Below are 13,438 nucleotides of genomic sequence, written 5' to 3'. Positions count from 1 at the left end.
AAATAAAGAAACCAGTCTGTACACTGTCTAACAGTCGGGCCGAATGTTTAAAATGCGGCATGCTCCTGGTCTCTTATAGAATAAGGGAGATCACTGCGCAGGAGAGTGCCCGAATTTTAGCTTGATTGCTCCGCAAATAGCATTGACAATGTAATCGCATGTCAACATCCGGTTTTGTAAAATTTAATTACGGCTTTAATACAATGTATTTTTTTGTATACCTGGACCCGACTTTTAACAAACTTGTTGTCCACGGACAACTTAATTGAAACAAATCAGTTGCCCAGACGAGCAAATGTACGACTCGGGCAAATCGGACATTTGATTTCGCCACCCCTGCAAGGTACATGTAAGTATACATTAGAGTAACTGGGGTACATGTAAGCAGAACCCGAGCCGACACTGACCAATTAAAGCGCAACTGCTTAAAATAAAGAAATTTAGTATAGTTGCATTTCTCATTTGTAATTGTAAAATGTGCGTTCAATGTTGCCGCTGCATACATTGTTGCAACAAACCCAATTCAAACTGAGCTAAGCTGCTCCTAAAAGACGTCATTTCAGTATACACTGTATAACTTTAAGGCAGCTAGTTCTCTAACACGTGTTATATCTATAATAAAGCGCCATCTTGTTCTCATTTACGGACCCATATACAAGTATATATTTCTTCAATGGGGCAATAGACCGTTTAAAGGTTAACGCTTATTGATAAGACTTGTGTGGCACAATTATTAAAGAAAATCTTGCAATACATTTACGTATTGCACAGAATTGTTCACATATACATTCGATTAGACTTTTTGACAGTGATCTCAACAGGGGATTCGTCAAAAATGAATATGGCCATAGTTACAACTGTGATGCTAGCGTGTGTTCTACCGATTCACGGTATGGTTAACCGTCGATTACTGTATTCAAATAACAATATGTTTAGTTTATTGTCGTTTATTATTGTTGTACATGCATTTGTAATATAGAATCAATCGATCTATCAGTACAACAATTTTACATTGAACAATATATTTAATTAAGGACATTATTAAACTATTCTTAAGATACATTGTGTTATGTATGACTAGTTTCGTATTCCGAATGTTAATGACACGGCATTATAAAATGTACTAATTGTATTAAAATTGTCGTATCACATGACACTTTTGCATAAATTGGTATTGTCTAAAATCAATTTTCGTAACCAGATTCAACGCCTTTAAGACGTTCCTGTCCTTATTTCAACGCTTTCTGCAGATGCCCGGCGTACGCAAACGGTTGCTATGAATGCCCAGATCAGTGCGTATCGGGTACGTTTGACCTTAATATATTATTTAACATGAGCAGTATAATACTCAATAATCCGACAATATTCTTAACATGTACACACACGGCAAATCTTTATTCGTTCATAAACACAGCGGACATATCATCATACGACACTTAGAACGCATTTAAAGCTTATTAACAACAAGTGTAGTGAACAACGAACAATGTATTGCTTTTACAAACTATATAATTGGAAGTCTGACTACCGTTATAATGATGCGTTGCTGTGGACTTGGTGTTCTTCGCGCATTAAAACACATAGAGAATACTATGTTAGTGTGGTTGTGTACATAAATTTATCCCAGGAGTGAAGAAAGGTTTACATGGCGAGGCTTGCTGAGCCTTGTAAGCCTTTCTGAGACGAGTTGGATAAATTTAAGTACACAATCACACTAACATAGTATTCTCTTTATCCTACAATGTATTTTTTATTTAATTTATTCCTGATGCAATTAAAATAGTAGTCTTTAATTGATAAAATAAAAGCAAAAACACATTAGATAGACTATACTGAATCTAACATTGAGTAGTAATATTAAGTGTGATCTTTCACGTTTAAGGAACTCGAAATAGTCCTTAAGAATTCCACGCAAAAGAAGAGAAACGAGACAAAATATAGCTATACGCCTCGATTCAATTTTAATCAGCGTTACAAATGTAACCCAGTCAAATAGAACTAAGAACACAGACGGTTGTGTTCAAACTACAATTATTGTTTCACCACTGTAAAATACCAAAAACAAAAATGGCTGCCATTTTGAAATTTATAAAATGTGTAGACACCTACGTGAAGCATGATTCAGCATTCATCCCCGCCGATATTGTTAATTTTAGTCTAAAACCAACCCTTCTTAATTTAGTTCTTTGTTCACACTAATCTATTAACTTACTGACATACAAAGTAAAGCATCTGCGGGTTATTGTTCTACTCACCGCAGTTGTGTAAAAAACATGTTTATTTTCGTAAAGTTTAATTTGCTTCCATGACGAATTAAAATTCTGGACACATTTCTTCATCGCAATCCATCTTTTCCGTTTTAAAGCACTGGATGTAAGCAGGCAATTCTTTGTGGATAGACATTCTTTGATCGACTGACAAAGGAACGACTTATTCATCAAAGAAATTACCCTTTAATTCAATATCGATTTCCTTCAAAAAATTAAAGAACAATTCACTGACACTTTTCTTAAATTTAATCAATTTTTCAATAAAACATCGTGTTATTCGAGTACATTCGACATTTTAACGAAATCGAAAATGCAGTCTCACCAGTTCCATTCCAGTTTTATATCCCAACACTGTTATTCACATTCATAATATGATAATAATCCATCGTAAACACACACAATAATCGTTCGATGCTTAAAAATGTTTAATTGTCAAATAAAAACCCTTCAAGTTCGAATTAATGGTGTCCTTAAATCCAAAGCGTCTAGCTAGTTTCGTCATTTAAATTACGTCACACGAGATACGTCATAAATTGCGTAATCAAGTGAAAGAAAATAAAAGTACGAAAAGCTGGTTCCTCATACATTTTAGTGAAGAACCAAAATAGTATTATAATATGACTCAAAACCTGTGCCCATCTATAATTTAGTATAAAAGTAAGATATATATTATACTCTTTAATACACGGCTGAGCCGGGCCGGGCAGTGATAATCGGCCCCAGGTCGCAAACCAGGGTTATGCCCCCTGAGGGCCGATTGTCACTGCCCGGTCCATCTCAGCCGTGTATTATCCTCTAAATAATCCATCGTAAGCACTCACACACACACACTCGTTAACTCGTTTAACAACTGCGTACCCAAAGACCTGAATGACGCAATCAGGGGTGAAAGGCCAAAAAAGTAGTCTCTATGTACATGTTCTTAAAATATATGTGGGATAAACCTTATCTAAAAATAACCGTGGAGAAAACCTTATCTTTTCTTTATGAGTCGTATTTCTTCTATAAAATCATTAAGCTGTAGGATAAATGTGTTATCACGGGGCTTTTTTCGAAACATAATTTATTGGTAGCAGGATAACCTGTGGTGGATTGATCTGTTTTTATTGCATAAACTCTATCTATAATGCCCTCTGGCGGGGTGCAGAAACTTTGCAAAAGGAGTGAGCGGGAGAAATCGTGTATTAACAAGGCGATCCACGTGCCGTTCAAGCCCTGCTATGTGTTTTTCATATCCATAATCTGGTCCACGCGCAGTTACTTCCCTTCTCAAGCCTGCGACGACTTTCCAAGCATAAATGGGGAACTGAATAAGCACCAGTTTCCTCATGCATGCAGGGATAATGGCAATGACTATTTCAATCCACTTTTCAAATTATACCATCTGTACTCTTTTGCCAACAGCTTTATTTTATTGGCAACGTCAATGAAGTTAAGGTTATTTAAACAACACTTTCAAAAGACTATGCTGTAAATGTAAGTGTTTTTGTACCTTCAAAGCTCCTGCTTCAAATTCCAAAATAATTCCCCATTTCTTACTTTGCGCGGCTGCATTTCAACTTTGCATTAATCCACTGTTTAAACACATTTTAAATCGAAAACTGTCTATCCGAAGGTAAAGCCTCGTCATTTCTTTCTGATGACCGATTGAGGCATATGTAAAACACAACCTTGAACTGTATTAAAATAATAAAATTATTTTGTCGATTTCGAATGAACAAAACATATTGTTTTCAATGTTATTTTAATTTATTTTGGTATGTGTGATTTGTTTATGCAATAATAGCGAAAATACACATTTTCTCGGACACGATCATCTGCGGGCGCTCGAAAAATCCGTTCCTGCCCGAGTGCTGCCCTCGAAAACGTATATTATCCCCATAGAAAATGAGAAAATAAGCGATGTTCCTTTAAAAATATCACACATCATTATAGAAAGTTACTTTGTTTTCAGACGGACAATATGCTACGAATCTCCCATGGAATAATTTCAACCACGGCTCTTCTAGCACAGCCATGTCCGTTGCAGGTAAACAATAAATTAAATAAATGTATATATCTTGTTTAAAACATTCAAACTTTTAAATATGATATTAATTTTATACCGCAAAATCATCGGCTCTTCTATTGACAAATCGTATAATTTTGACAATAATTTACAAATCACACATATACCTGTATTTAAACTGTAACACCAACGACGCAATCTACAGAGACAACAACTCAATCTACGCAACAAACAACGCTCTCAACCCAATCAACTACGCAATCGTCCCAACCAGCAACGCAATCGACCCAACCAACTACGCAATCAACCCAACCAACTACGCAATCGACCCAACAAACTACGCATTCAACCCAACCAACTACGCAATCGACCCAACCAACAACGCAATCGACCCAACCAACAACGCAATCGACCCAACCAACTACGCAATCGACCCAACCAACTACGCAATCGACTCAACCAACTACGCAATCGACTCAACCAACTACGCAATCGACCCAACCAACTACGCAATCAACCCAACCAACTACGCAATCGACCAAACCAACTACGCAATGGACCGAAACAACCACGCAATCAACCAAACCAACTACGCAATCGACTCAACTAACTACGCAATCGACCCAAACAATTACGCAATCTACCGAGCAAACAACGCAATCTACAGAACCATCAACGCAATCGACAACTCAAACTACGAAATCTACTAAATTGGCTAATCCACCTACACTACCAGCTGTGTTTTCAACACAATCAACTACGAAAACTACCACGGGAACAACAACTTCAAGTTTGTATTATTGTATTGTTTGCAACTTAACGTTTAGAAAAATAACAACATAATCTAATAATGTTTTACTTGGTTGTGAATCTTGTTTAAGTATCATGTACGTGTAAGTGTAAAAGCGGAGCCTTTTAGTTGCTGTCGACTTTACTTTATAAACAGTATATCTAACGAAACCAAAAGTCTCTATCGTTAAAGTATGTTTCAGTTTCCACCGTTATATAATATTATTGCTACAATCGGTCATAAGCAATATGTATTTGACGTTTTGTTTTTGCATCATTTAACGCTCACAAAGTGGCTGAATCGCCGACAACGACAACAACGCAGCCAAACACAGGTACATCATATTTTTCATATACGTTGGCAGGAAAACAACTAAAACTACTTTTATATATAATTGTGTCATATAGCTTAGAAGGAGGATACGGATAACTGTTACTTTTGCGGAATTGTTTTTCGCACACTAGTGGTTCTGTGAATAGCCATTTGTAAAATAAAATATTTATTTCAGCCTGTAAAGACTCTCATAGGAAATAAATTGATCTCCAACAAAATTAATAATCGATTTTTTCAGACAAAGTATAGAACACAATTGTTCTAGGTTGCCCATATTTTCCTGACGATTGTCCGACCATTGGAAGCTGTATCGACGTAGATGAAAATTTCTGTCCAATCTGCTTATGCGGTATGTTAAAATATGTACTTTTTTCAATTAAACGTAAACAAATGTTCGAAAAGTTGAACGCTGATCACAGTGTCTGCCAAAAGCGCGGTATATTATATCTCCGCTTCGATAGTAGCACTATGAGCCTTAATCTGTGAGAACGGGACGTAATGCATGTTCGTAAAGAGTCGGCCTTGATTAGCTTGTGCGGACTAATCTGGGGCGACACTTTATGCACATGCATTAAGCCCCGTTTTCCGTGTGAAGATTATATTCTAATCATGTTCTATAACTATCTCGATATAAGCAGCATCAAAACATATTTATGGTTCGCAAAAAAGCGTTACATAAGTAAATGTGTACATAAACATGGTAGTGTATAAGTATGTGTTTTCTTCGACTTAAAGGGATCGTCAACCAGATTGACGATAAAACGAAAAGTTCTAAAATACTGTATTGTTTATAATTATTAGTTTAAATTGATTAGAATATCACGACTGGCATACTACATTACTGGAAAAAAGTTCATATATATTCAGTATATTCGGCAATAAAATTTAGCAATATAAAATCGAAAGTACATCGCGAAAATAGGTGACTTAACGATATACACACTATAAATAACGCAAGCAGATTGATCATTTGATATAAAAAAAAATATACAATTCACTACGCATGCACAATTTGCATTCCTGGGTTTACCACGTGACGATGATGATGAATCTACTTGCGTTATTTATAGTTAACTGGTAGTTACCTGGTACACATACCCAGTAAAATTTTAATACCGAATATACTGAAAATATGAAAACTCAGCAACTTTTTCAAGTAATGTAATATACCAGTCGTGATATTTTAATCAATATAAACTAATCATTGTAAAAAAATACGGTATTTTATAACTTTTCATTTTTTCGTCAATCTGGTGGACGGTCCCTTTAAGTTATGGTTCTAGCAATCATCATTTCGCTGTAGTGTTTTATGACATGAAGAAAAGGCGTTTTACAGTAATACTTAATGTAGATTGTGAAATAAGTCTTTATTTAACCTTAATGCGAATTTACGATCGTCTGTTTGTTTCCAATGCTTTTATATCAGGGAAGAGTTGCCCTGTATGTTATAAGGCAATTTCAATGACGTTTCTCCCATGAAAACACATGCGAATGATAGGGCAGCTTGTGCCATTTGTAATTCTAGTATGGACTTATGCACTCGCTGAAACCTCGCGTAATCGAAATGAATTTATTGATATATAAGCAAAACAAATGAGAAAAATCACACATGTATATTTTTACAATAAAACATATCTATTTTAGTGATGCATACAATTTCAAATACAATCCTATTTATTCGAAAATAACAGTATTCCTTTGATAAAACCTCTTTTCTCAACAAGTACACACTTCCTTTTTATGGTGAATTCACGTTGTCAAGATGTATATTATTCAACTCTTAATTAATTTTACAATTTTTTAAAGATATTTTTAAATTTTAATTAACCAAACGTACATTATTAACGTTGATGAATATTGATAATTCATTCATAACAGTTGCTTGAAAACTTAGTAATGTTTCAAGCTTGTGTGAACTTTCGTAATGATTTGATTATAATGAAACACAAAGATAAACAACGAACAAGTTAGAACATTTTAAACATCTATTTCGCCACGCACAATGTACTCAGAACGCCAAAACAAACAGCAACGATAAAGAAAGTCAATTTCAACTTGATAATGGGCTCATACTTATGGCAGTCGGTAAGATAAAAGTGTTAAATCATGTGGTTTAATGATTGTTTACTAGCTAGGAACCACGCTCTTCGGAACTTAGTTAAAGTTAATTACAGGTATATGCATCTTTACGCGGTATAAGTATAACTAAACTTATTATTGTTTCTATTACAGAGGGTAATTATACAACTCCTAGGACTGGTTGCATCCCAATCCAGTGCCTGCTAGATTGTGGGAATCCACCTAAGTTTAAGAAGGACGATGCTGGATGTCACATTTGTGTGTGTGACTATACAAGCTAGGAGGGTCTGTCGTCGTATTGATGACATGATATACGAGCGGAATAAAACTGCATTTAAATGAAGGTGTTTTTTCGCATCATAAATGGAGTAAATCAAGCGTGTAGCTTACAGGCAATGTATGTGGTGTACAAAACATTAATACAATCTCAATACAACAGGTCATGCCAATTAATAATGACATCGGTGTCATAAATCAACACACTTCCTTCGCATAAAAATACGCCAAATTAGAGTTTATATGTCTAGCTACTACACAGAATCGTCGGATATAAGAATGCAATATACAAATACTATTTAAGTAGCCCCCGGCAAATGTATTTATGTATACACCGATAAAAAGTGTCTGTACACAACAGAGAGATGCTGGCGTGGGCGATACATCGAAATGTTTGGATACAGTATCAATGCGTGAAGACATATTAAAAGGGAGCATTTCAATATTTCATTTCAAAATAAAAGTTCAGTATTTATGTCACAATATATTTTTGTTATTGTTATTTAAACTTGAGGAATTTTTAATATATGATTTAACTCAATCATGTTCAATCAGTTATTCTTTATTTTACGGGTTTATCTAGGAAATGACTACTATTTACGTAATTTAATAGACGTTAATATAGGGATAATACACGTTTTCGAGGGCGCAGCAGTTCAAGGTTGTGTTTTACATATGCCTCAATCGGTCATCAGAAAGAAATGACGAGGCTTTACCTTCGGATAGGCAGTTTTTTATTTAAAATGTGTTTAAACAGTGGATTTATGCAAATTTGAAATGTAGCCGCGCAAAGTAATTCATTAGGAATTATTTTGGAATTTACTGGTCGTGACGGATAAACATATCGTCAGAATAAGTCATTGTTTTCATAGATGTTTCTTTCGTGCAGGTCTATCTTATTTCGTTTTAACTAAATTTTCTAAAAATTAATAGCATGAGGAAACTGGTGCTTATGAATTTCCCCATTTATGCTTGGAAATTCGGCGAAATATTGTCACTGAAGTATTTCAAGCATACAGCACGAACGTTGAAGTACATAAACACATACTTTTACAGCATAAACATGTGAACGTGTTGAATAAATAACCTTAACTTCATTGACGTTGCCAATAAAATCAAACTGTTGTCAAGAGAGTGCTGACGGTATAATTTCAAAAGTGGATTGAAATATTCATTTTCTTTATCCCTGCATGCATGAGGAAACTGGTGCTTATGCATTTCCCCATTTATGCTTGGAAAGTCGGCGAAAGCTGTGTTTATTAACAACGTTCATAATAACTTCATTGAATCCACTAAGAAGAACTCAAAGAAGACTCAGGGAAGTAACTGCGCGTTGACCAGTATTTGGGTATGAAAAACACATAACAGGGCTTGAACGACACGTGAATAACTTAATATACGCTTTCTCCCGTTCAAGCCCTTCTTTTGCCAAGTTTCTGCACCTCGCCAGAGGGCATTATAGATAGCGTTTATACAATAATAATAGTGCCTCACACAGTAAATTTCGATTCTTTAATTACGACGGCAGAATAAAATTTATAAATGTGCGTTCATTTGCATTCATAGTTAGAAAATGGGAACATACTAAAGAGTGATAGACGCAAAACAATACACTTAGCTTAAGTGTTTAAGTTGGCGTTTTTGTTTTCGTACTGATAAAATGGATGTATGCACGAATGTTAAATTAGTACTTTAGCTCATCGATGCAGCAACAAGTTTTCCGGCCAACGGCATTCGCGTTAATGCTACGCAATTATGTTTTTGGTATTGCTTTTTTTAACATGCATCACGCGCACAAATGCACAAGTTAAAAGGAGACTATTTCAGCATGCATCTTTTAATCAATTAATATCAAAGCAGTTTACAACGTTGAATATTTGCCTGGTTTTGCACAAACGTGTTGTAGTATTTGCTTGAATAAAATCTAAGTGAAAATAATCGCCTTTTTAAAGTCAACTTCATTTTTCGTTTATACTACTGACGTCGTGAGTTATCAGCGTTTAATCTGTAGGAGGAATTTCATCATGGCACCTGTTCAATAAAAACAAAAGAGAAGCTAGGAATTTTGTTTTCCGGAAACGAGGTCCAATTTGAATAGATTGACGTGTTTTACGTTATGAAATTTTCTCTGATTGGTTACACACGAACTTGTAACATGAGAATATGGATACATTACCAGTCAAATAGGTCGTATTTCCGGTGAGCAACTGTCTGTTTGTACGTGTCTCCATCTGTTATTTGGCATTAACAACGAACATTATTAAAAACATCTCCTTATGTTAACTTTTGAATTAAGCGATTTAACGTGACTACATATTAGCCGTACATTATTATTTTTATAAAGTTTTTTTTTTAATCCTTGAAAAGAAATTCATTAACTTGCAGCGCATTCAATTATGATACATTTATAAAATTGTTTGGATATTATTATTTCGTTAGTGGGTAATGATAATTTGATTAGTTATTCTATAAATGTATTGTGTTCACTCCTTATTTTTATGTTTGAATAAACAAGAGAGCGTTAAACTCAAAATATATTGAGCATGAATACTCTAGTCATAGTAACAAAAACACACGCAAATATATATTTTACGCATTATGCGGTCAATCTATGATTTGTTAACGAACTGACACAATTGCAGCAAGATCGAAGTGTTATACGCTGGTCATCATTTATAATTTGCTAACCGAGCACAAAACGAAACGGTACTGATTATAAAGCAATGTGAATACTATGATGCAAGGATTGCTTATATTAATAATGTTTTATTGATATTTAGTATTTCCACTAGAACTTGTTGCAACTAAGTATAATGCATCTAAATAGTGGGAAACCGCCTATCAGATCAGAAGTTATCAGAATGTGGCCAAAGGCTATCGCATAAGTTTGTGTGAATTTATAGGGTAGTATGGTTTGAGTGCACGTCGATTTGAAATATAGATTTTGTTATATAGCAGTGGTTTGTTCGGCAATGAGGATATTGACCTAATGTTTGTTCAATTATTTAATTTCTGAATAAAGCCATCTGATTGTTATAAGCTCTGATCGCATGTTGTAAAAGCAGTTAAGTACATGTGCTCAGTTAACTATATAATGTGCAATTTGATGTGTTTAGTCTATATTTGTTCTGTTATCAATGTTATTTGCATACTGTTATAATTAAATGGCTCTATTATGGAATTTTTGCATAATAGTGCTAAATTTTATAACAATGTTTAATTTAATTATAAAGCAAATGATAAATGAGTTATTTCCATGACGTGTGATTACTTTGCTTTGCAAAATGTGAAATCACAGTCTGCTTAATTTAAAGATAATGTTCATTGATTTGTGTTAGACTTATTAAGAATAATGAAAGACCAGACACATTATAGGGCGTTATTTTATGATATATCATCTTAAAATAACGTAGTGCGATTGTTGTATATGAATCGGTACTGGGCAACTTTCTTACTTAATGTCCCACAGAGGTATAGCATGATAACACGGGTTTTGTAACAATATGTGTCTTGTTCTGTGAAAACTGGTCAAGACAGTGCGTAAAGTGTCGTCCCAGATTAGCCTGTGCAGTCCGCACAGGCTAATCAGGGACGACACTTTCCGCTTTCATGGTAATTTTAGTTTCAAGGAAGTCCCTCCTTACCGAAAATCAAGTTTATGCGGAAAGTAACGTCCCTGATTAGCCTGTGCGGACTGCACAGGCTAATCTGGGACGACACTTTACGCACATGTATTATGCCCAGTTTTATCAGAACAAGACACATATTAATTTTCATTATCGTTATAAGCATTTTTTGTGGGCGGTTTTCAACGCGATGTAATTGAGGTTTGACGTACATCAAGATGTATTTCTATATGAATTATGTGTGTTAAAGTATGTTTCTACGGAAGCTTAAATAATGTCTAATCTACAAGTTCTTCTTAATACTTTAGATTAAAGTGTTTCCTACGTTTTATCTTACATATTGATTTGTTGCGACATACATGACGTGCTTGTAACATTTATCGCACGATATCATGCAAAACGGCAGATGCTATACAATCCTTATTGTGAAGTACAACACGTGTTGAACCGCTGGCAAACGCGGCATGTAAAAGAAATATAAGCTTAATTAAGCACCTTTATTGACCCCATATTCGGATTCAAAGTTACTCTTGATGACAAAGTGCTGAAACGTTTAAGATGTAACTCGAGTCTGATTTTATGTATCATTCGATTGTTCGCAACCACCTTTCGCAAATAATCATGATGCATGTATTAATTGTATATCGCGGAATACTTAATTATGTTATATTTCCCCTATGCTTATATATATATATATATAAATTATACATTAAAACAACACATAAATTGAGACTGCCTTACCGCTAAGTTCATATTGTATTCAAACAATTTTTTATGCGTTTGTCCATAGTGTCAATATCCGTCAGATTAATATTTTGTACATAACAAAAAATGCAACTGTGTACAACATTGCAAATTAATTTCAAACATAAAGACTTTCACAGCAAGTGTGTATAGAGCTTGTAAACAACTACGATATTATCTGATTAAACAACAAGGGGAAACACATTTACACTTTTGAAAATGTAGCGTGTTAAATAATCAAATATGAATACGTTTAAATACGAATGTGCGTGATTGTATTCGTAGTTATAATGCAAAAAATCAACATTTCAGCATGCTTATATATACTGCTGGCATTCTCTTTTATTTTTGCCTAAAGAAAGCATAGGTTTGGCATCATCTGCAACATATCTTCGTTACATTATTGATATGAGCTTACAATAGACATTGTAAATGTTACCCTAATTAAAGCTGAATTATCTAAGAGTTTGTTAGACATTAGTCTTTCGGATCCATTATTGACGTTCGATTTAATATTCGTCTTAATCAAACGTTATTAAATACATCTATTTTTTTAATTAATTAGTTCAAGTAGGTTCAAACATATAAATAAAACACAAACTTATCAATTTTAACTGATTTCTATTCTTCGTAATTCTTGTCTTGTCCGTGCTATCATGGTTGTCGGACCGCTATAAAGCACTATCTGTCTTCTTTCAACGTTTCTGCGATAAACTGCCTTTGGGCCTATCAACAATAAACAGATGTTACACATCGCCACAAATAGTTACTGTATCATGCAGTGGTGAACTCAACTGAGTCGATCATTTGCAACGAAACTAAGTGAGATCATTGATAAAAACGTGCTGTTGATTTTTAAGTTCATTCATAGTTAAAATAGGGCCTTCATCCTCATGTAAATGTTAATCATACACAACCATGTATAATTATCGAACTTCTAAATAGAGTCCGCTCGTTTAAATAAATAAACTATATATAATATATTATACATAATATATTTATTTAAACGTGCGAACTCTATTTAGAAGTTCGATAATTATACAAGTAAGATTCCACTTATTGATTCTATTATCCTGTTTAATGTAACGTCATGCATGCAAGCAATACATTGCAATAGTTTGAATAAGAAGTTAAACATGCTTTTCATTAATATATCGATAAAATGAAGAAGAAAAAAATCAATCACAAGGTATAAACACCTTATGTACTCAAATCAGCCCGTAAATTACGGCAAATGTTAAATGAACACAACATATCGTCACACTTATCATCAGAGCGACATACGATAAACATACCCTAAGATTACTTAAAT

The 13,438-nt window shown here is 34.3% G+C and overlaps 1 protein-coding gene across 1 annotated transcript; it reads left to right on the top strand.

The window, feature by feature from the left end:
* Positions 1-698: 698 nt before the first annotated feature.
* LOC127852973 (mucin-13-like) lies at positions 699-7,819 on the top strand. Its single transcript, XM_052387080.1, has 7 exons — positions 699-890; positions 1,202-1,303; positions 4,225-4,299; positions 4,484-5,068; positions 5,361-5,402; positions 5,667-5,750; positions 7,634-7,819. Exons 1-7 carry the CDS (start codon positions 836-838, stop codon positions 7,759-7,761), a joined length of 1,071 nt encoding a protein of 356 aa, XP_052243040.1. The 5' UTR covers positions 699-835; the 3' UTR covers positions 7,762-7,819.
* Positions 7,820-13,438: the final 5,619 nt, after the last annotated feature.

Source organism: Dreissena polymorpha, chromosome 12 (assembly GCF_020536995.1).
Source record: "Dreissena polymorpha isolate Duluth1 chromosome 12, UMN_Dpol_1.0, whole genome shotgun sequence".
Taxonomy (NCBI): domain Eukaryota; kingdom Metazoa; phylum Mollusca; class Bivalvia; order Myida; family Dreissenidae; genus Dreissena; species Dreissena polymorpha.
The sequence above is the reverse complement of the archived record's forward strand: the minus strand, read 5'-3'. Positions and strand labels throughout refer to the sequence as shown.

What these genes read in the sequence shown, in the direction of transcription:
- LOC127852973 (XM_052387080.1), top strand. Translation starts at nt 836, where the DNA reads ATGAATATGGCCATAGTTACAACTGTGATGCTAGCGTGTGTTCTACCG. An exon ending in CACGGGAACAACAACTTCAA is followed by an intron (nt 5,069 to 5,360) that starts GTTTGTATTATT and finishes ACGCTCACAAAG; the next exon opens with TGGCTGAATCGCCGACAACG. An exon ending in AACAACGCAGCCAAACACAG is followed by an intron (nt 5,403 to 5,666) that starts GTACATCATATT and finishes CAATTGTTCTAG; the next exon opens with GTTGCCCATATTTTCCTGAC.